Below are 25,552 nucleotides of genomic sequence, written 5' to 3'. Positions count from 1 at the left end.
AACATCGAAAAACAGTGATTTGCAGTTGGACGGCACAATTTACGATCAAGAACTATGATTATCATTCAGATCTTGTAGAGTTGAATACAGATTGTCATGCTGAAAACCGCGAGAAGATTAGAGTTTCTTAGGCAAAGATATTAGCATTTTACTGGAGTGTTGTAGGGGTGAATTTATTTCTTTTCAAAGGTAAAAGAAACGAAATTTGCTCAAACCCCTCTTCAGAGAAATGCTAATAACTTCGCCGGCCAAACTCTAATCTTTTCGCGGTTTCGCATAACATTCTGTATTAAATGCTTCACGATCTGAATGAGTATCACAATTCTTCATCGTAAATTGTGCCGTCTAACTGCAAATCACTGTTTTTGGATGTTTCTGGATACATTTTTCCATATAAATTTCCAATGAGTTTACACCGCCCAAACGTTGACCGATTTGGCTGAAATTTTGTCCAGAGCATTAAGGTCACTCCTGACGGAATCCAATTTTCTAAGTACTTGCGTTTTCAAGGGCACACCATTCGATACGGAAGCAAAGCACAACTGTCATTTTTTTCAGCTTTGCTGCGTCGCAGCATGCGTGAAGAAATAAAAATGACAGTTGTGCGTTGGTAGGTAGGTAGAAAGGTAGATTTGAAATTGAATTCTGACGATTTCCACCTTTTCACTATTTATGAACTATCATAAGACGAGTTTAGTACTATTCCAATAAACTCCACCACGTTGTATTGCTTTACAGATACGTATTTCGTCTTCATTGCTTTACTGATACGTCTTTTTTTTTCATTGCGATTAGTCATCGGCGTGGCAAAATTATGACCCAGAATTGTCGGCGGCGGCGGCGTGAGTAAAACCACCGGCGGCGGCGGCGCGGCGGCGCACAGGTCTATCTGGTAGGTGTCCCCCGGGTCCAGACACTGAGATTTTTCATGTGACCAAATAGCCATTCTTTACATCAGTTTTGTTAAACTTACTTGGATACAATTGTTTTTTTATTGCTAGGGTATTAGAAAGCCACAGAAATAAACAGAAACAAAAATAGAAGATGACATTGAAAAAGGTGGGAATTCGGAGTAGGATGTACGAAACGTAACTGGAGGGTAAAATAAACTCACTATTAACAGGTTTACTTACTACGTCGGTTACTACTACGTCGGGGGTGACAATGAGTCAAATGCGGTTGAGAATGGATCACTGTTTCAACTACTTTGAATGCTTGTAGAATGGATTGAATGTATCTGAGGGCAAGAAGACTAAAATATAAGAGACCTTTTCGAACGATTTTGCTCTACGACCTCCAGACTGGCGGTGAGAACGATACCCATTTTCACCCCCTACCCATTGTCACCGCCGGTGGCGGTATTCTAAATGATGTCTTTACTCGTGTTACAGGAACTTGGTCATATCCGAACACGATGCAATAGTGTCCGGTACTAGGGGATACTTTTCTGAATCGTAGAATTTTTCATTAAAATTCATCATCAAAATTGTTTGAAAAACATACTCGATTGATTAAATATAGTTTGTATGAATCATCAATGATCATATTTTTTGTATAAGGTATACAAGTAAAAATAATCCGGGTAGTTATAGAGTTTTTCGTTAAATGGCTCATGTGTCCGGCACTGGGGGATCTCCCTCTACTTTACGTAACTTTAGTAAGGCCGTAACTCAACAGTAAGGCCGTCTCCAGTGTCTCGAACTTGACTCGACTTACCCCAGTCGAAACTTTGTTTCGTAGTGAAGGGTGCTATGTTTATTCTAAATGCTAACCATTATTGGTTAGACAAATTTACCATTACACTAAGTTTGAGCTTGCACTTAACAATCCCTTGGCTAAGTAGAAGTGCTCATAGCGATAATCAGAGCGGCGATGATCATAAAAACAGAATTGGGAGACAACGTTTTCTTAGTGTAAGTGTTAAATATGTGTTTAGCAACGCAATTGATAAATTAGCTGATGTTGATTTTTATGACTGGTAGTTGCATAAAGAATAAACTCTTGAGTATAGTGATTGCATTACACTAATCGTTTTCCGTTTTACCTCTTTGTCTGTACAGTGTTGGAAATACAAAATGAACAAAGTTGTTTCAAAATATAGAAAAGCCCTTGTCCAGGAAAGCAAATATCAATAAAAGCCTGGGATTTGTAGCAAAGCATGTTTCCAAGTAATTGTAAAACTGATCAAGTATTGTTTGGACAGACGAGCGGGAGTTTCTTCTATAAATTATGGGACTAATTAAAAAATTTGCTCAAGCCATCGACAAGCTTGGAGGCGAATCTCTTATGGTAGGAGAATGTTTTTCTTGACAAGTGGATAATAATATTCCCAGAATTGATAAATCAAGACAAAAAAAAACTTTTCCATTGCCAACTTGAACGCGAAATGAAATGAAAAAAAAAAGTTTTCATAATTCTGAGTATGCAGCAATTGAGAAGTACAGATCAACTGCTAATCATTAGGTAATTATTGGTATAAACTAATTCGTCTTGTTAGTTTTTAGTTAGTTTAAAAAGATGTTCGCACTGAAACTGTCCGTTGCGTGAATCTAACACAAATTATGAGGGATTTTCTAATCACTTCCACGATGATTTACTGCCAGGTTTCTAATCCAAGCCACCATTTTGCATCCGCATATGGTATGGGTGCTGCCAATTCGCACCAAACGCTAACAAAAAATTACCCATTTTTCTGTCCAAGTTTTCGTTTAGTAGATTAAGCTGAACGCAAATCGTATCGGATATTCCTCAACTCCATATGAGGATGCCCTACATCGAATGTACGTATGAATTGATATGAAACGATTTTTGTTTTCCTTGCACGAACAAAATATCAATATCACGTGATCTAATCATGGATTCCAGCGATAAATTTCACTGACTTGAACATACTTCAACTTTTCCAATATTATTTTTTGACGTAGGACTACGTCTGTCTTTTCTACATTGGGGTACACTTTACGATTGCGAAAATCAGGGACCGTCACGAAAATATGATAGATTTTAAACTTTAATATCTCAGCCGTTTCTCGATGGATTTTCAATTTTTTTGGACCATTCGATCAAGGATGAGTCAACGCTTCTTTGTATTTATATGAAAATACTGATTGTTAACTATTTATTATCGAAAATTGATAAAAAGCTTAGAAATAGGTAAACCAACCAATCGCGTACATGCATCACTAGCACAGACATCAAAAATCCATCACTTGCGGGTTTGGATCTAATCCTTAGTTTGAACAAGATTTCACGAAGACCGGACGCATCAAAGCGATCGCAGCGGAGCGGACACGGCATCACGGAGGCGCTGGTAACATTTTCAACGGAAATCCATCGCATTGGTGGTGGTCCTCGGTGTGTTGCTACAGATCATTCAACCTCATCGAACCAGCATTGACTATAAAAGGGTTAGGGTTGACTATAAAAATAGCACTGTTGCGACCCCGTACCGGCAGTGGCGATGCTTTTATTACATTATTGGGAAAGCGCATTGGGGAAAGAAAATTGGTTCTTCTCAGGACTAGCATTTTCTGAACAGAAAGGTTTAATTGCGAAAATGGACTGTTTCGGTGGCATTGGCGTTTGGCGTGGAAGCTTGGTTTCTGTTATTGATTGCATCCATTCAAATTTATGGGCTTAATTTATTGATTACTACCTAGTAATCCCCCAGATGTATTTGAGCCATAAAAATTGAAATGTTAATTTGAGAACGGTTTTTTACAAACAGATCGTATGTTTCAAGTGGAAGATTTTTCAGTTATAATTAGTTAAAAAATGACGACAAAGATATACTTTTTCCCATTGGTAATAATTATTTTGAATCTCATGTGTTAGATTATGGCGTGAAAAATACTTTGCCTTTTGGATTTTTGACAAAATTGATTGGAAAAAAAAGTGCATTTTTTTTTTTCATTTATGATGCGTTTTCCAACTAGGACTCTTCGCTAAAAAGTGTAACGTGCCTTGTTTTGATTTGTTTTACGTAAAACCTAATTTTTGAAAATCTCTTATTTATTTTTGTTGCATTTTTTTCCCGCTTGCAGTGACAGTGACAAATAACATTCTCCGACATTGTCTGCGGAATCCCCATCAATATGGTTCGCGCGCGCCGAAAATCAGCTTTCTTATATCTAATGAAGTAATTCCATTAGCCCCGCCCCTTAATTAATCGTTATGAGTGCACATTATATTTACACCCATATCAGATCACAAAGGGGCGGAGCTAACGGGCTTAATCTATTGAATACAAGAAAGCTGCTGTTCGGCGCGCGCGAGCTGTTTTGATCGAGATTCCACAAAGAGCGGTTCGACATTCGATGCTTTGTTATTGGAAAGTTATTGGAAAGGCGCATTGGGAAATGAAAAAAAAAAAAAAATTATGAAAAGAAAGAGATGATTGCGAAAGAGGACTGTTTCGGTGGCATAGGGTTTGGCGTGGTAGCTTGGTTGCTGTTAGTGATTCCATCCATTCAAATTTACTGCATCATCTCCCTCCGACGCGCTATCAAATTTGCTATTTACGATTGAGTTTTGCACTTTGAAGAAAGTTTATTTCGGATAGTCGGATCAACCTTCTTTCGAATAAAATGGTGGCTTTTGTATAAAATCAATGAAGACGCCACCTCAGTGGAAACTATCTACAGCAACCACCCATCGGTGAACGTTGCTCGGACAGACAGATGGCGAAAGATAATGTTTTGTAATATGAAGAAACTTCGTCTTGAGTCAAATTTCTGTTGTTATTCTTCGCAACAATACGCATCTTAGATAACCAAATTCAGAATCTTGCGAGAAAATTTCATAGGATTCTTAGAATTTGTCATTCTCGAAACGGTCCGTTGTCTGCGGAATCTCGATCAAAATGGCTCGCGCGCGCCCCGACAGCAGCTTTCTTATATTTAATGAAGTAATTCCATTAGCCCCGCCCCTTCATCAATCCTTATGAGTGCAAATTATATTTACACCCATATCAGATCGCAAAGGGGCGGGGCTAAAGGGCCTAATTTATTAAATACAAGAAAGCTGCTTTCCGGCGCGCGCGAGCCATTTTGATAGGGATTCCACAAAGATTGGTTGAGAGCAAAGATTTCGCAAAGAGCGGGGGTCCTCCTTTGCCGTGCGGTAAGACGCGCGGCTACAAAGCAAGACCATGCTGAGGGTGGCTGGGTTCGATTTCCGGTGCCGGCAATTTTCGGTTTGGAAACTTTCTCGACTTCCCTGGGCATAAAAGTATCATCGTGATAGTCTCATGATATACGAATGCAAAAATGGTAACCTGGCTTAGAAACTTCGCAGTTAAAAACTGTGGAAGTGCTTAATGAACACTAAACTGCGAGGTGGCTCTGTCCCAGTGTGGGGATGCAATGCCAATAAGAAGAAGAAGAAACAAGAAACAAAGAACAAGATTTGATGCAGCGGAGCGGACACAGCAGCACAGCTTGGTTGCTGTTAGTGATTCCATCCAATCAAACAAATTTATTGTATCATTCCTTTCATCGAGCGCTTGTGATTCTGCTACCGAAGAGTAGCTTTCTGCCGTCGCAAAACGATTAAGTTTTGCACTTTGAAGAAAATTTATCTTGAATTGACCTTCTTTTGTATAAAATGGTGGCTCGGAAAAAAACTGATTTCAATTTTAATGACTAACAGAAACAAAACCAAATAATCTTCAGAAAAATATATATAGCTCTTTTAGTGGAATGTATTCAACCGTCTAAGACGAATTAAGTACCGTCCATTTAATTCCACCAGTTAATTTTCGTTATCTTTGCAGATACGTATTTCGACCACAACTGTGTGGTCGTCTTCAGTGTCTTGTACTTGACTCGACTTGACTCGAGTCGAGTCAAGTACAAGACACTGAAGACGACCACACAGTTGTGGTCGAAATACGTATCTGCAAAGATAACGAAAATTAACTGGTGGAATTAAATGGACGGTACTTAATTCGTCTTAGACGGTCAAATAATCTTGTCAGAAAATTTCATTTTCCGCCGATGACAGCCAAATCGATGAAGACGCCAATACCTCTTTTTGGAAAGAACTTTGTGTAATTAATTCTTGAAGTTTTCCTCACTTTGCCATGTACGTTCCCATCGCGGACGAAAATCAAACGTTGCAAATAAATATATTTGCGTTTGGTTTCATGCCATTTCTGATTCTGCTTATTTCTCCTTTATTTCGGAAATTTTTGAGAATAATGTCTTCTAGATTTGTAATATCCTCCACTGAAAGCCAGTCGAGTGGCTTCAGCGGCGATGCGGCGGATGAGTCATGTTGATTCCATGGTTAGAGACTCAAAGTCCATCCAACTGGGGGCAACTATTCGTCTTCTTAATTCAGTTGACCTCCGAGCATTGCTCAGTGTTAATAAAGAGACACAAATTATTATGACAAATACCATCCATTTCGTATAGATACGTAGTCCTACGTCACCTTTGCGTACAACGCGATTGGGCTGCACCTTTGAGTTTTTTTTAACATATTTACAATTTGAAATTTCTAATTAAATGCTTATTTATTGCATTTTTTAATTTTCCTTGTAAGAAGTTGGATATATATTTTAGTTTATATTATTTATCACTATAGCCTTTTATATTAACTTTAAATTACATTTAAACATTCATTGAAGTTTATAAAAATGTGGGTGGACTATCTGACCAAAGAAGAGAAAACTGAAAGCAACCGGAGGCATTCCCCTTCGCTACGATATCGCTCATCGAGTAAGCGAGGCAAAAAATGTGATGAGTTCGAGCTCTTTGAACTACTTCTTCAAATGCCATGCAGGCTACTGCCACCTCGATATGAACCGCCAATAGCGAGGCTCTATAGTATCTATCAGAATCGATCGCTTCAGCCGAGATGCATAAAGCCAAAATTTCCCCGACCAACTGGATGCAGGTATCTGATCGAAATGTCCCATGTCAAATTATTCGACTATGTGTGGCGATGAAGCTAAAATTCCGTATCAGAAAACCTTCTATAGATATGTCTTTAAGATTCCGAAGGGTCATTGCAGCTAAGCCTCTATAAAGAAATAAGAGTAGTGGATGAAAATATATCCATGAAACAATAGCCCAGGATTGAGATCTTTCAAGTCGGGTTTTTGCACTACTTTCCGGGGTATGCAATCTATTTAGTCCATCTTTTCGCAAGACCGCTATGTAAATGACTGGAAAGCTTACAAATAATAATTGTGGGATAAGAATAGTTTGATATAACTAAAGCTTTTGACAGGCAGCCCAAATTACAATAGGAATCAAGAATGAAGATCAAATGGAGATCCCCAGTTTTCATTGGAACTTCTCTTAGAATGCTTACATTATCTTAGTACGAGCACATACCCGAACAGCACATTGTGAAAACCCAGCAACTTGATTGTTACCGAGTTCGGTCATATATAAGTTACGGTAATTGATTTGAAACATGTGTGTTACACGGGTATTGGACATGATGCATTAAGTATTTCATTAGTTCGACACGAGAGAAAATATTTATGGACTTTTAATGTCATGAAAATATAACAAGCCATATAATTTCTTTAAGAAAAAGATTCCAAAAGTAAGTAACAAACAGATCTATAGACTTTCTGCTTATAACTCCCGACAAAGGATAAAGCTAACATGTCGTTCAATCATCTGCAACAAATATGATGAGATATGCTCATTTCGATTCTATTTATTTATTTACTAGCAGACCCGACGAACTTCGTTTCGCTTAAAATTGATTTATTCTCTGATTAGTTCTCGAGTTATGCAGCAATGTATGGTTCATTTGTATAAGAGCCCCCCTTTCCAGAAGAGGGAGGGGTTTTAAACCACCACAGAAACATATCTTCCTTTCCAAAACCGCCACAAGCCAGATTTGGTTCCATTTGCTTGATTAATTCTTGAGTTATAAAAGGTATAAAATTGGTGTTCCATTTGTATGGGAGCCTCCCTTTCCAAAGAGGGGAGGGGTCTCGAACCATCTTAAGACCCTTCCCCGGCCCCAAAAATTTCTGCATACAAATTTTCACACCGATCGGTTCAGTAGTTTCCGAGACTATAAGGGTCAGACAGACAGAAATTCATTTTATGTATATAGAAGAAGAGAAGAAGATTTCGAAACCAAACTAAAATCATGGCTCCGAGTCTAAATTGAATAGCGACAACTGGCTATTAAAAAACCACCACCGAACACCCATTTATTTTGCTAGATACACGGTAGATGTTGATCATCCCTTATGTTTAAGTTGGGGCAATTGCTCATTGCCAGGTCAAATCCCCTGAATGAGTATGGCACTGTTGCCATACCATGCGTCTCCATCTTTTCATATGTGCATTTCAAACGATTCATTGCGTTGTAAATTATTTATGTAATAAAACCCAATTGGTTTTTAAAGTCGAAGTATTTTTCTATATCATTCTAAATAAATTGATTAGGTGTTAACATAAGTACCTAATGAACACTTCGCTGCGAGGCGGCGAGATCCCGGTGGAGCATGTAATGCCAGAGAGGAAGAAAACAAATTTTAGTCAGAGACAACGTTTTAAGCGTTTATATTGACAACTGCGTAGATGTAATAACATCACTTCTCATTTTGTCCGTTGAAGGTTTACTTTAAAAATATCGGAATGGTACCCTAGAAACGAGCCTCTCCACGTTTATTTGCCATTTATTATCACTCAGCTGTCCAATGACCATTATTCCATTCGTTTCGTGCCCACAAAAAGAACAGCACTCGATCCCTTGTGGGCAATACCAATCAGATGACGGAACCCTGCTTGGCCTTACTAATTAGTGTTGTCATTTTGCTATTTCCATTTCAGGGGCTCCCAATCAATTAGCTCGGTTCCAGACAGCGGTGACGTTGTGGTCGTAATCATTCGCATATCGCCCGGTTGAGAGTGAGGACTACCCGCAAAGCACCGCAACAAAAGTGCAGGACGAACAGTGCATCACCAGCGGTATACTGACTGGCCTGATGGAAGCATGGACAACGAGCAGCCCCACCAGGAGTTGGTAAAATGTGTCCTCGTAGGCGATACCGCCGTTGGCAAAACACGTCTGATATGTGCACGGGCCTGCAACAAACATGTTTCACTTTCGCAGTTACTTAACACGCATGTGCCAACCGTGTGGGCCATTGACCAATATCGGATATACAAGGATGTGAGTACATAGCCTTAATGTAATCGCCGTTGAACGAGCTAACGACTAGACACATCTCAAGTGCTAATCCGTTTTTTGCCTACGCCCTCATTCATCCGGAGTGTGGAAAATTCATGTTCACCATTGAATATTAGTTAAATTAGTCATGTTTGTCGTTTTTCTCCCCGGCACGACTTCGTCGGAATACACAGCTGTTACATAGGTACTTTAGTATACCAATATATTGTAGTGACGTCAAAGAGCCAGCGTCGCCGCGTCGGTTGTCCATACAGGCACAAGGCATCGCCGCCGTTGGTTGTTGCTGTTGTTGTTTTGATCATTTTCGCATCGTTTTTCCGCCGGTCTTCGCCACACAACAACCGTTTCATTCAAGAAAAACAAATTTCCAGTATTTCATCGCCGCTCCCTCGGTCGCCACTTTACCGCATGGCCGCCCCACATACCGTTTGATCGGTTGTCTGTTGTCGTTGTCAGCGTATGTTACGTTGGCATCTTCACTCCCACTGTGAGTTCAGCTATATCTTGGGCGGTCTTGTTTAAATTAAACTTCATTACGTATTGTGTTTTCATGTACGTAGGGATGACCGATTTTTCCTTTCCCGTTCATAAATGTACGTAAAGGTGATGGGATCGTATGAAAAAATAACTTTTGATAGAAGGTAACGAATAACGATAAAAGAAAGGCAAAAACTGTTCCGAATCATAACAAGCCATGATAAAACAGTTATCAAACTTGTATACAAGTGCGAGAAAACAAAATCAGATAGGTAGCTTCCACACTAAAGGGAAGATTTTCGCTTTGTGTTCGCTCATTTTGTGTTGGAGACTGCACAGCTGTGTAGAACAAGTTGAAATGCATCATCAAAACCAGTGCTCCCCGCGTTTGGAGCTTTTTAAAAGAAATTTATCATAAGGAATAGCCTCCCGAATCAGTTCTTTATCATGACAGCTTGCGAAAAAAAGTCTTTCGTGGTGTGCTACATATCGTATATGTAAACAGAGACGATAAGTGAGAGACTTTTTCATTCTCTTTTGGTGGGGCGTTTTGCCCAGGCACTTGTTCCATTTTTTGACGATTTTTCAAAAAAGCCTTATTTGGGACTACCGAATAACACAAAGTTTGCATAAATTGCGTTTAAAAGTAAAAAGTTCTTATAGGTATTGCTTAACCTTTTGTCTGTGCTCTGGGGTCAATATGACCCCAGGCCACTTTGAATGGCTGCCATTTTTTTAATTTTCAACCGATTCTCCTAATTTTTGGTAGTTTGGTAAAACTCGCCGAGATCTGTCTCCTAGGTGCAAATTCACCTAAAAAATCTTGAAAATATGGTCTACAGTGTACTTTTTTCAAAAAACTTACGTTGTCTGTGCTCTGGGGTCAAATTGACCCCAAATTGAAATTGCTATAACTTTTTTAATGCTTGGCCAATTTTGGATTTTTGGGGCTGTTTCGAAAGATAATTTAATCATCTTTCAGGTCGTTACCAAAGATTGACTATAGGTGGGCGGGTACATCGCGGGGAGGGGTTTTCGTAAAAAGGGTACAAAAATAGTGATTTCTCATGCTTATTTTACTTATATCTGAGAATCCTACCCATTTTGAACTGCACCTTTTCAAAAAGGTTATGCAGGAAGGCGTGTGCTTTGATATGAGGCATTGATTAGTTTAGAGCTTGGTCGCTAGGTGGCGGTATATTTGAATTCATTACTTTAGACTACTCAAGTAATTCCGATATATGGAATTTTCCTCATTGTAAATATTCTTATCGCACAAATTTGAAATTTGTAAAGATGACGTCTTTAATAAAGTTCGTCTGGTGGGAATGGACTGTCATGTGACGAAATGAATAATTAGGAAATTTACAAATAGGCGGCGCTAGCGGACTTGCAATATTCTTGCATATATGAAATATTGCTTTAGCTTGAGATCCCTCATACCTACACTCAAGTTGTATTCGGCAACATTGTTCAGGATGTCTAGAACTACAAAGCGGTGCTCAATATAATGAGTACGTCTTCCAATTTTTGAATTTGTGCGATAAGAATATTTACACTGAGGAGAATTTTATATATCGGAATATCTTAAGTAGTCCAAAATAATGAATTCAAATATACCACCACCTGGCGGCCGAGTTCTAAACTTATCAACGCCTCATGCCAGAGCACATGCCTTCCTGCATAACCTTTTTAAAAAAGGTGCAGTTCAAAATGGGTAGGATTATCGGATATAAGTAAAATAATCATGAAAAATCACTGGTTTTATACCCTTATTCACTAAAACCCCTCCCCGCGATGTTCCCGCCCACCAATAGTTAATATTTTTTAACGACCTGAAAGATGATTAAATTATCTTTCGAAGCAGCCCCAAAAATCCAAAATTGGCCAAGCATTAAAAAAGTTATAGCAATTTCAATTTGGGGTCAATTTGACCCCAGAGCACAGACAACGTAAGTTTTTTTGAGCACAGACAGAAGGTCAAGGGGGGCTGCGTCGAGCGGGACATGCTGGCTCACAGATTGAAATATATTGAACTGGACAGGTAGTTTCATATACACAACCGAAAACTATTTGTTTGAATCATTGGCAGCATTATTCTTATTATTACTATAAAATAACCGTTAGCATTATGTATAATGACCTTCAACATATCTATTTGAACTTTCTTGAACGACCAAGAACAAAACACGTAAATAAAGGCCAAAGGCCCACGTAAAGTAAATATGCGTTTGAGGAATAAACAAAATATCTATGAGTGTCGGTCTGTAATTCATGACGCAAAGAAATAGGAGAGAGAAAACTTCCTTGACTCGGAAAACCGGTCCCAATCCACCGCTCAACTCTTTGTGAGTCCTTTGCATCCTAAGTGGAGATCCAAAGATTCGGCGCCAACGAAACCATGTTCCTCGGTAGCTTCCATGTTCCTCTGGACGTACCGACCTCTGCACTCAAACAGTTCTTCTCTGTAGCGCAACTGTCCTTAGCCATTAGAAGCAGGCGGAATACTAGGGTTCCAGCAACGCACCTTTTGCCCAGGCTATAGGACGTTCTCCAGGATGCATTCATGCAGGGAAAGCATGCAGATTTATTTTCTCTGGATATCTTGAAGGCATACAACCGCTTCTGGTCTCCCCTTGTGCTCCTTAGGGATGAATGACCGCCTGAGTTAATATCCCTCAAAAATAAACCATCATTAACCCCTAGTGCTCAAGCAACTCAGCGAGTGGGGATTGACTCGAAATCGAGTCAAGTACGAGACACTGAAGACGACCACACAGTTAACACATGGGTGATTCAAACCAAATTTGGAACACATATTGTAGTTGTAGGTATTAACTAACCTTAAACGATTATCATAAGGGGTTGGGCCATTTGGCATAATAATATTTGACATGATGTTATTTGGTTCAACGGACATTTGACATAATTATGAACAGCGTCAAAAGTGATGGTCATTTGGCATTTTTTGTGTTAACTAAAATATTTATTTGACTAAAGATTTTTTTATTGGCCACGCAAAATTTGAACAACTTTTCATAACAATGATCAAATGCTTTTGTTTTTTCACAGCACAAAGCCTTAATGATCTGTACTTATGAAAATGTCAACATTCCATCAAAGTTTTAGAAAATTTGGATTTCCAGTTATTGCCTCAATATGGGGACAGTTGATCCCCCATTAGTCACCCATACAAAAATTTGGCAAAAAAAATTCAAAAAAATATAAATCTGTTCTCAGGTTTCTAATTTTTTTGTAGATTTGACAGATTTGATGAAGGGTTGACAGGAAAAAATATTTATTGGGTGTCGACTACCTGGAAAAACCTGGAAAGTCAGGGAAAGTAAGGGAATTTCAATTTGGCCCTGGAATGTCTAGGAAAGTCAGGGAATTTCGATTGAGGTCAGGGAAAAAATCACAAAACCCAAAATTGAAAATTTATAGTTTTTTATTTCGAGCAATATGCTAAACACTTATGACAATGAAACGCTGAACCATTTTAATCCATTGAAATTGGATCAATTGAAGTACAGTAGACGTTTGATAACTGCATTTAACTACAATTCGATAGTTGCAACAGTTTTGTTGTTTTCGGACCGCTAAGCTTCAAACTGATGTCACATTTAATGACAGCTGCATTGCGCTGCATATTTAGATGCACTTTTATTGCAGCTGATATCGATTCACAACCGTTTGACGTCTAGAATGCGTTGCAGTTATCGAACGGCTACTGTACCGAAACTTCGGATCAGAATTAATATAGCGTTTTAGGTGGCAATCAGACTGCATAACCGATAAACAAAACAATACCCCGAGGCAGTGTTGGTAGAATCATACTCAAATCTGAATCATGAATGATTTCGCTCTAAAAAACGTCAAAACGCAATCGAAACGTATGTTTTGTTTATATATTTACTAGCCATTGTTCCAAGCGAAAAAAGTTAATTCAGTGTATTCAACAATGAAGAACACGTAAAAATCATGCAATGATGCAATTCGCGATTCGAATCATAATTGATTCTTTGGGCCATGATTCTGATAGGATTTGACTCACACATAATTTGAATCGCCGATGAAATTTCAGAATTTGAGATTTTACCAACGCTGCTCCGAGGCAGTTACAGTAGACAAACACTTTCACTATCAAGCTATAAAGCCTTTTTGTGTGACCGTTGGCAGTCTCTAGACTAAAAGTTTAATCCGAGCCCATTCCATGAACATGGTAATCGAGTGTTTCTATTAATCAATAGCACAGGTTCCAAAGCCATGTTGTTCAAATGGTCACTTTTGAGGCCTGATACGAATAGTTTTTTTAAGTCCCCTTAAATATTTTATTTAGTTTGAGTGGTTTTGTGTCAGAGTCCGATTAAACAAAAGAAGTTTTAAAAGTTCATTCAAATACATCATTAATCGCAAGAGTCTGATATTGGGATATTGGAAGAAATGCAATTTATCTTGATAAATTTAAATTGCTGATTAGTAACCAACTCTAATACATCATATTACATTTTGATGGAAAAATACAGCGCCCCAATTTTTCGAAAATTATCTAGTCTAAGCAGTATAAACTGAATCAAATGGCTTAAATGTGCCATAGTTCAGAACCGATCCACATAATAAATCATCAATAATGTTCAACATACAACCAACAACTAGATAGAAAACGCCGAACTATCTTTGTGGACCTTTGACAACACTCCACAGCATCGACATCACCAAACAAGATTCTGTAGGTAATGCTTTAAAAACATTTCATGAACTTTCCTATGATGATGAGCTTATAAAGTCATTGGTTGATCCTCACGTTCTTAGGTGGTCAAATTACTAGTCATGTAGAGAGAATGACAGTCGAGCAGCATCATATGATCTCGACAGTCGAGCAGCATCAAAGCATCATATGATCTACCTCATGTACGTAGGTGGCAATAATGGTCTCAATAAAACGTTTTCTCGATACACCATACTCGGACGCAAGAGGAGGATAATGTTGTTGTCAATGGTAATGTTTCAGTTTAACATTCGTTGTTTTTGATGTATATAAAACAATTTTATCAGGAAATATTCTGGTTGATCTTTGAGAATTTTGACCAGAAATTACTTCAGGGAAAATGCATATTTTGTGAAATTAATTATTCCCTTTAGAAAATTTTCTAAATTACTTCAGAATTCTCTCTGAAACATAAAAAATCCCAGAGGATTTCCAAGAGTTCTCTCAATAGTTTATTCCTGGAGCTTCATGATGGATGTTTAGTAGATTTTTTACAAAGCTCCGCTCCAAACATTTGATAGATTGTTTGGTGTTTACTCAAATTTGAATTGAAATATCTTCGTGGAAGGATTCATACAAAAAGATATGCCAAGGAATCTTCAAACATGTTTGCACGAGGTCTTCAAAAAATCCATTAGATGTTCCTTATAAAGTTTCATTGCATGTTGTACTTGTTTGACATTTAGTTGATAGTAGTTGAACATTTTATAAATAAAACATTGCCGGAATTCCAAGACCATCGATTCACTTTTGGCAAACAACTAAAAATCGATAAAATAAATTGAGTAGGTGTAGCTCCCTTTAGCATATGAGACTAGCTATGCCACTTCTTCACAAACATGACCTTTTTATATTTTTGCATGGGGCCATTGGCAAATGCCACAGTCGACAAATATTAAACGACCTGAGTGTATTCAGACCAAAATATTTAAAGTATTGCATGGTTAGAATGTTTTTCTGGGCTGTAAGTGCTGCATGGATTTATGTGAGCTTGTAGGGATTGAATTCTTGATTATCTGGAAGATTGCTGCGTTCGTGACTATTTTTAGAAGTCCATTAACTCCACAGAGAGTGAATAAGAATTCTTACTCCGTAAGTATTCTTGAGAGCCAATGGAGGTTTCTCGATGTCCACAAAAATACCTAACCCGTAAGATTTTTTTAACGGAATTAGAAGGATTTCTAGAAGCTCCCACGATTGCTCAAAAAGTTGTTCAAATGTTTTGTCAGTAGTCATGGAAGTCTCCAGAGAGTCCGTGGGAATTCCCAATGGTAGATGAATGCACCAGAAAGTTCATAACACTGGAGCAAATTTTGGAAAGATGTAAATTATGAAAACCTTTCAGGAGTTCTGCGGATTCACTTAATTGTGAACGACCAGAATTACCTACGAAATTCTATAATGTTCTGCTTCTAGAAGTGATTAGGCTTCCAGTAACTCAGGAACTCATATGGACAGGAATCAAACATGCATAGATTTTCAGGGTGGTTCAGGAGTTGAAAAAAAAACACATTTTTCATACCTGGAATTTTTTGAGAAATGGTCTGGAAAGTCAGGGAATTTCATTCTCAAATTTGAGTCGACACCCTGTATATTTCTTAGATAGTCTGTGTGGAAATCGCGTATGTTTATTTATTTTTGGCAGTGATACATCGGAAATCAGAAAAGGGGATCAAGTCTTCCCAGTCTCGCCTAATAAAAAAACATAATCATCTCGTATAAAGCATACATAAGCTAGATATAATGCACTGATAATTGTTATCCCTCCATCGGAATCCTGGCTTGCCCAGTGAAAAGAAATGATTATTGTTTTTTTGTGTAAAAAGCAGGGATTGAATCCTAAAGAGAAAGAGCAAGTCTCTCACCTATCATCTCTGTATATATATATATATATATATATATATATATATATATATATATATATCTATATATATATATATATCTATATATATATATATATATATATATATATATATATATATATATATACGATGTGTAGCATACCGCGAGAAACTTTTTTCGCAAGCTGTCATGATAGAGCCAAATGTGGGGAGCACTTGCTCTGATAAAGCATTTCAACTTGTTCTACACAGCTGTGCAGTAACCAACACGAAAGGAGCGAAAACAAAGCGAAAATCACCATTTTTCTGTGGGGGCTGCCTATCCGATTCTGTTTTTTCGCACTTGTATACTGCCGTTCTACGCATAATTGTCCCATGTTACCTTTGATGAAAAAAACCAAACTCAAGTCAAATTGTCCCACTGATTTCAGAATCGATTGGATCTTAAAATTTAACAAATATTTTTGGGATATTATAAGCGTAGGCAACACTTTTCCAGGACATAAACCGAATCACTATTTATTTAACCGGTTTTTATTCTCTATTATCATCAAACAACAACTTAATTTTTTCAGTGGGACAAATTTACTCGAGTTTGAGATTTTTCATCAAAGGTAATATGGGACAACAGTATACAAGTTTGATAAATTTGTTATCATGGCTTGTTATGATTCGGAACAGTTTTTGCCTCTCTTTTATCGTTGTTAGTTATCTATTGAGAGCGATTTCTGCAAACCCTGGTAAAAAGCGAATGAAATTCTGTCTTGAAAGGTAGACATTTGCTCGGAATAATAAAACGATGGATGTGTATTGTGTATCCATCTTTAAAAGTAGGTGTTTGTCCGGAACAAAGCAATGGTGGGTTTGAACCCTTCTCGAAAAATAAAAGTTTGCCTGGAATACGGATGTGATTCCTTCTTTGAAAGTGAGCGTTTGCTCGGAATAAGGCGATGGTGGGTTAGATCCCTTCTTCAGGAATATGCGTTTGCCCGGAATAAGGAATCAGTGAATGGTATTCCTTCTTTGGAAGTAGGCGCTTGCCTGGAATAAGTTAATGGTGGATGTGCCTTCCATCATTTTATATTTATCAGAATATATCATCGATCTACTTTATATATGGCCGGGGTTCTGCCAAATCACACTAAGCGCCAACAAAAATGATCCATTTTCTGCTGAAGCTTTCGTTTAACAGATTTAATTGATCCCAATCGTATCGGACATCAGTCAACCCCATAACTGATGATATCATACAACAAATGTACGGATTTTTTTATTTTGCCCAGTTCTTCAAACCTACAAAAAATGGCTTAGCATCGAGACTACTATTTTCAGTTGTGTTTTTCATCAGAAATTATTGATTTATAATAAGAACATTTTTAGATATCGTAAGGGTGTTTGCTGAGTCTGTAGTATTGTTAAATATAAAGAGGTAAAATATTACTAAATCGTTATAAAATCTATTTGTTTTACCAAGGTGGCGAAATTTATCACAGTGGCGAAATATAGTACATTTACCATAGTGCACTAAAAAGTGTAATTTCACCTTTATCGTATTGCTATTTATTAATGACTGTAGACGGCCATCTGTACAACCAACTTAAGTCCAGTATCGACTTCAAAAACTGGAGAGGTCACGGACTTTTGTTGGAATTTTTACAACTGATCTGTATGAAGTAAAAAGCAATGCAATGTATTACATGAATAAGCAAATATTCTAACATTTTCTTTTTTTATTCATATTTATGTTCCGATAAATTAGAAGCAAAACTATTGAGTTTCACTTTTATGAAAAGAATCCACATTTTTGTTTGTTGTGGTTTTGTTCTCACAGTCGCGGATTGAAATTTGACTTGTTTGTAACAGCCCTGCATTTGTCAACTGACATACTTTGACAACGATTATTGTACATATCTCGTATTGTTATTCGTCATTTATAAGTTTTTAGTTTTATTCATTGAGACTATGTTTGTCAGCTGAATTAATATACACAAATAAACAAATAAACTTTTAGGCCTATACAAATAGTGAACAAATATGTTCTCTCCCTTCAACGCGGATTTTTATTTTTCATTTTAATGATGAATATGAGTAAAACGGCTACGCATAATTTATGATCGAACACTACAGTCGACCCACTACAGTTCAAGTTTCATTTTAATGTTTAATTTTTATTATTCCCCTTGATTTTCAGAAGCCACTAGGACATATTTATTATTTAATTTGTTAAGGGCTAATTGCAGGCCTGGTAGCGAGTCACTTTTTAGTGACTTGGTCACTATTCTGAGTCTGGTCCCTTAAAAGTCATTATTTGCGTACAAAAGTCACTAAAGTCATTATTTTTCGGAAAATGGTCACTAAAGTCACTATTTTTGCATTAATAGTTGGTCGGGGTTCTGCCAAATCACACCAAGCGCCAATGAAAAATTTCCATTTTTTTGCCAAAGTTTTCGTGTAGCAGATTCAATTAATCACAAATCGCATCAGAGATCGTTCAACGCCATAACTGAGGACATCCTACAACAAATGTACACGTGAATTGACATAAAATACTTTCCGTTTTCCTTTTGCAAACAAAATATCACAAGTCAGTCAAAAAGCCGCTTGGTGCGGTTTGGCTAAGCCCCGACCAGTTCAAAATAAAAATTATTTGTACCTACCTACTATTATTATCAACCAAATAAATGAGAATCTGGTAGCAATATATAAAATTTGGGAAATATGCACCAAAAAAGTTCCAAGTGTGTTGTGAAAATCGTGAGATTTTTTCCGAATCATGTCAACCTATGATCTTTTTCTTCACGAATGAAATTTGTTTGAATGCGAAATGCTGCCCTCGAACAGATGCGAGGAGTATTGGAAACAGAACTACGCCATGTCTGATGGTGAGCGTTAATACCATCCGGTGACGAAGATAGTAAACAGCTTCAGTTCCATCACATGACAGTGATGTTTGATGTTTCTCAAAGTCAGGGAGAATAATGAGCAATAAGGGCGTCGATAACAGAAACTACAAAAATCGTCTATGATTGTTAAATCCGCCTTGCGATCCAAACACACACACACGCACAGTAAAATATTCTGAAAACTAGTCACAACCGAAATCATAACTTAATGTGAATTTTAATGTTACCAGTACCAGAGTGTAACAGAAAGTGTACCAGTTTATAATTTTAAGATTCTTTGATGTAAATCATCAAATCATTAAAATTTCAACTAAATACTGTTTTGACTCAAAAACCGAACAGACTCATATTCCGAACACTCAATATATGAAGATTTATCTGAAATATTCTGTTATTATTGCATAAATTAAAGAGTTTTTACGCCGATGTACAGATTAAGGACATAAGAATTGTCGGAATTGGAGACAATTTTTATTTACTATGCATGTTCGGCATTTGAGATAAAGTTTGGCAGAATAAAATCATTCAGTTTTGATAGTTACAATCAGTCAAATATGATTTTCAAGTGCCTATATGAAAGTTCTTTGCTTGCGCTGTCCGATGGAAACATTTCTAGACCAACATTTGGGCGTAATAGCTAAAATTTATTCCTGCGGATTCCTTATCTACATACATAGCTATATACATAGACAAAATATTGGAGAGATCGAATTTTGGCTGTTACGCCCTTTTCAAATGTTGGTCTAGATTTGATCTATAAAAATATTTTAATTCATGTGCTATAAGACCTTCGATGTGAAAAATGTGCTTAAGTGTTTGGAATATGAGTTAAAACGGTATATCTTTTGTCATCGTTGGTCACTAAAGTCACTATTTTGAACGGCATTCATCGGTACCACCCCTGTAATTGGATATAATAACTATAAATTTCACTGTTGTGTTAAAATACAAAACAAAATTTTTGTGTAACGAGTCGAGTATTTGTATTTATCGAGTAATTCAGTATTTTTCTTACATTTATCCGAGGATAAGCTTGAAATATACGACAAGTGTTAGGAGAATCGAGACGCGCCAATTTTAGGTCTTACGGTCCATAATACAACTAACGGCTACTTCAGCAGGCCATTTAGTGCTAAATTAGTTGTTCGACCTGATAAACTGACAGCCTAACGATCTAATCAGCCCCAACGCTTATTCCGACTAACCATGTCTATTTAGTGGTTCTGAAGAAGCAAGAGTAATATTGAACATCGCCATTAGTTCCGAGACAGAAATCTTTTGCGTTCCTCCAATTTCGGTGCTCCAGCAGTAGCCGTAAACATAGCCATATATAGAAGCGAAAAATCGAAAACTTTCTGAGCTTTATTTTATGGGTTCGCCATGATCATGGATTCCCTCACGAAAGAGGACCGAAACCGAAAGAACGAACGAACGAACCAGCCAACCATCCATCCATCCATACCGGCTATGTCGGCTGGGCGAGAACGGCGAAGTTCCTACGTACCACCGAGGGAACCACCCATGTCTATTTTTAGAACTCAATCGAATTTTCATGTTTTCACTTTGGAGCACCTTCCATTCATTACTTTTACGATGCTCCCCTTCGGGTACATGCCCCAAGATTTTCGTCCAGTCAAACTTTCCCTAGCAGAAACTTTTGGCTGGTGGCACGTGTACCTGTGTACATAGGAGCAAGGGTGGAGTGTATAACCGAGTGTATCCACATGGACCAGCACTTACATCCCGCAGCATTATCCATGCTCAATTCAACTTGTGTGTGCGGTTGGGATTTTCCTTTGTTTTCGGAACGCTGATGGGGTGGTATGTTGGACTTGGACTTCTGTGTCTAGCGAGGTAGTTACCGGATTACGCTATCCAAAGGTAGCTACAGATGCAGACGATGATTATGACGCGCTCAGAACGATGGTGGAACAAGAACGCCCATAAAGCACAGCCTGGAGAAACTACGTCGTCGACGCGGCAGGTGCGACGTGTTATTTTACACTTGGTGATTGTTAAAGTGCACCCTTGATCTGACCTGAGGAGCAGTCAGATGTATGCTGCAGAAGAGTGCCGAGATTCTGGAGTATTGTGCATGCTTCAAAGTTCTCGATGGTTATGAAGAAACTGCAAATGATTTGTAGACATCTCACTCGCATCTTTTCTTTACATAATTTGTGACTGATTCGCATAGGCCGGGTATGCTGGACCTCGAACTTTTTACGCGGCCAGAAGCATTCGCTTGACTTGTACATCCTTGGCATTGAATGATTGTAAGCAATCATTTTTGTTGAATTTCACTTGTTGGCAAGGATGGAAATACTTTCATGAAATGCTTGCGGGTGGTACACTGTATGTGCTTTTCTGGCCCATGGGTTGTTCGCGAAATGAACATCATGGATCCGATTTTGTGTTTTTGTTCTATCGAAGCTTGCCATTTTATTGACTTGGAGAATTTTAGACTCTTCTTATTTTTATTTCGACATAAAAATGCTTTATTTCGCGTTACATTCGTTAGTAAAATCGTGACTTTTCAAATTTTTCGATTTTCATTTTATTTGCTTAGCTAAGCTCAGCACAGCTCACCAATTGAATAGTTTTCTCTGGACTAGAAAGCTATTCTCACTGTACATGCTTCTGAGTTTCTTTAATTCAATAACGATGCCGAATCAGGATAAGGGGAGGAAAATTAGTTCGACGCTAATTGCTACATGAGACCGAGGAATCCTCTGCATCTCCATGAGCGGACTGGAAAGTAATCGTATGTTAGTTGGGAGGGACATATATTGGAAATCGTCTTGGTAAGCGACTAATTATTTCTTTTGATCGACGCCATATTCATAATGATACAAAAAAGGAAATGCAACGCGAGTCTTACGTATTTCCCCGAAAACTGATTCGATATCTTAACTACTTTGCGACGACTAAAACACGCACTGCATTCGCTTGCTCGATGGCTACTGCAAACCATTCAAGATCGCGCTTGTTTCGACCGGAGAAACGTGCGATTCATATGGTATATAAAGATTTTTTGTCAGTGTTATGTAGTGTGAAGAAAGAAATACGGAGTTCTGTGTGGCATGAACAAGCCTATAACACGAACAAGCTTAACATACCCTCTGTTCCTCACGTGCTATTTTGATTCAACTAATTTTTGAGTAAAAATTCACTCAGTCTAACAAAAAGGTGTCCGGCTATCATTTTTTAAATAAACAGTAGGGCATGTGGGGCATCATATTCATTTTTTCAAATCAATGTTTTTTCGAAGCCATTTGGGGTCCCAAACTACTCTGCAGAATTCGGGATCGATTGATTTCTTCCTCGCTTACCGCATCGCGTTCATCATAAAGCAAGTGTCCCATTATGTTAAAGTATAACCCGGAGAATGCTGAAGGAGGAACGTTGTTGGAATGCCCACAAAAAAAAAGTTATAACACTTCGAAGATTGTTTGTTTAAACCATATGCAAAAAATCGATTATTCTGCCAGCACTGCCGATGTTATTTCTGAGTGTTATTTCACACAATTTTTGATCTTATAGGGCTGGGACGCTAATTGGAGTTATTCGGAATCATTTCTCAACGTAAGAAAACAAAAAGGGACAAAAAGGATGAAGGGTTTTGCCCTCTAACAACGATAGGCTGCCCGGTTGTGCTGACAGAAACATTGATTTCTTCCATATGCTTCGAACAATCATTCTTCGAAGCATTATCACATTGTTTGTAGACGTTCCAGCAACGTACCTTCTTCAGCGAAGTGTCTCGGAATCTTTCAGACTATATGAACCACGTGATTGACGATAAATTGAAATCGCTTGGAGCAGAAATGCGAAAAAGAACGTTTTCCCATATTACTTTCCATATAAATTTCAAACGCGATGTGGAAAGCGGGGACGCAACCAATCGAGCCAATCTTTTGTACACTTGATTAGCGTCCCAAAACGATTCAGAAAATCCTTGATTTAACTAGATTGGATGAAGTTTGCATTTTTTCATATAACAGTGCCCCACTCTAGTAAACATGTATGTGAGATGGGCTGAGTGAATTTTACACAGATCTTTTCGACCTTGAATTTATTTATTTTGTTAGAAATTGGAAGATGAATACATTTTCCTGACCGCATTCATTTACCAAACGTTTTATAAATGGCTCTCATCAATTGTTTCACCATTCGTACTTTACTTTCACTCATTGAAAAAGGAGGATTTTCAACCGCCATGTTGATATCTGTGATAGAGAAGTCAAATTTACCCAGATTTGAGTCTTATTGACTCAGATTCATTTTGTCGTTTCTTGGTGCGATAAATCTTGATGCGAAAAACTATCTAACAATTGAAAAATTCGAGTCACAAGTTGTCAACTAACCCAAACATTGCATCTTTGCAATTCAGCGAACCCACGCCGCGCTGTATTTGAAGTTTTCTGTCGCATAAATTATACTGCAAATATAGATAATTTGAATCATTTGAAAAGGGCGTATCAGCATAGACATAGACTGAAAACATGGATTTTGATTGTTACGCTTTGGTCGATTTTTACTCATTATTTGTGCAGTTAATTCAACAGTATATCAGCAAAGAATAAACGACACAAGCTTACTTTAATAAATTACCGTTTTGACTCAAATTCCGAACATGATTCATATTCCTCATATCTAGAAAAAAAAAATTATGGTCACGGATCTTGGCGTTTGGTCAGACTCAAAATTGAGGGAGTCAAAGTTTTGAGAAAAGTTAGTGTAAAGTTTTTCAATATTTTTTCGTTCCATGCCAATCGTATCGAAATTTAAAATATGACTAATTTTCTGTGAATTTTCACATTTTTCACAAAGAACGTACATAGTTTTTCAATATATTGCCGCAAAGCTCTGAAACCAAAGCATTTTTTGCTGTAATCATCTTAAAATTGACCAAAATGTCACTTACACCCCTCTGCTTCTAACCTCCTCAATTAGCATTTGATCTGCATCGAGCATCAATAATATCGAAGGCAAATAGACAGATAGGATTTATTTCGAAGTTCTTTAAAGTGTGCACTTGCGCGTCCAATTTTGAAAAAGGTTTCTGTCGTATGTCGCCTATCTCAATCTTATCTAACCCCTGTAATTGTGGGTCAAATGGATCTCATACCTCTGCTTGGGACGCCTGCAACAAGAATGGTGTAGTAGTGGATAGGATGGTTCACAATTTTGCGTAGTGAGACGCTCGCATACAAGAGGTTTCTACTCTGCGTAGGGATGTCCGTAAGAATCATGGTGTAATTGTGAATCTGATGGATCATAATTTTGCGTGGCGTGACGCCCACATACAAGAGTTTCTTCTATTTAGTTTGTAGGCTGCCCGCAACGAAAATGGTGTAATTGTGGATCGAATGGTTCACAAATATGTGCGGTGTGACGCCCGCATATAAGAATTTCTTCTTTTGCGTTGGTGAAATGAAATTCTTCGTGGTGTGACACCCGCATACAAGATATTTTTTTCTTTGCATTGGCAGGACACTCGCAAGAAGAATCGTATAATTTTGCATAACAAGCAAAGTTATGCTGATTTGACTTTCGACAAAATGTTGCCTATGTCAATATTATCTAACCCCTGTAATTGTGGGTCAGATGGATCGCATACAATAGATCTTCCTATGCGTGGGTGGGACGCCCGAAATAAGAATGGTGTAGTGTATCAGACCGCATCGTGCTTTCGTGCTGTGCGGTTCTTTCTCTTTGCGGAAGGAAGTTTTTAATACTACCCGAAGCTATTTTAATTTCAACGGTGCTTCTTAGCGCTATTTCTACCCACTGATCCCGTTACGATCTTTGCAAGGACCCGTGCCTTCGTTTTACGTTGGACCCGTTTGCGGAAGTAAAATTCCGACAAGCGGTGGTAATCCTGCAGGGACACCGTTCTGGGAAAAAAACCTCTTAGAAGGTCACGTCTCCACGCTCAGCAATGAGCATTAATAAAAACAAGAGGGAGGGGGGAGTCTCTGAATTCTCCACTTCTTTCAAAGAAACAAGGTTTTAAGACCGTCCTGCCCAAGCGCGGGAAAATAGAAGGAAGCTGGAGACTTCAGATAGTCCTTCTAAATCTAACGTTGACATTATTTTTTCTCCTATCGAACTGAGCAATCAGTTCGATTTGATTAATGACGAATTTGAGAAAATCGAATCTACCTCTAGCCCAGGTGATTCGATTCATGCGAAGAAACAACGGATTCCGCCAATTGTGGTATCTGTTGCCAAGTTTTCTGGCTTTCGGAATGAAATCTTGAGTTACCTCAAGGATCAGGGAACAAGGTTTCATTTCAGATTGCTAGGAAAGGTGACTGCAGCGTTTTGCCGGGATCCTTTGTCGATCGCAAACACCTTCTTCAGTATTTAACTGAGGAGCCCCATAAATT

The 25,552-nt window shown here is 38.0% G+C and overlaps 1 protein-coding gene across 4 annotated transcripts in view; it reads left to right on the top strand.

Moving 5' to 3' along the window:
* Positions 1–25,552, top strand: part of LOC134210787 (rho-related BTB domain-containing protein 1) — a 136,800-nt gene that overhangs the window by 85,090 nt on the left and 26,158 nt on the right. For all 4 annotated transcript variants that reach the window (XM_062687061.1, XM_062687060.1, XM_062687059.1 and 1 more), the window contains exon 3: positions 8,811–9,153. In XM_062687061.1, the coding sequence (XP_062543045.1) occupies positions 8,974–9,153 (180 nt within the window). In that variant the 5' untranslated portion in view covers positions 8,811–8,973. The remainder of the gene's footprint in view (positions 1–8,810; positions 9,154–25,552) is intronic.

This window comes from Armigeres subalbatus, chromosome 2 (assembly GCF_024139115.2).
Source record: "Armigeres subalbatus isolate Guangzhou_Male chromosome 2, GZ_Asu_2, whole genome shotgun sequence".
NCBI classification, from domain to species: domain Eukaryota; kingdom Metazoa; phylum Arthropoda; class Insecta; order Diptera; family Culicidae; genus Armigeres; species Armigeres subalbatus.
Note: the sequence above shows the minus strand (reverse complement) of the source record. Positions and strands in the feature narration are given on the sequence as shown.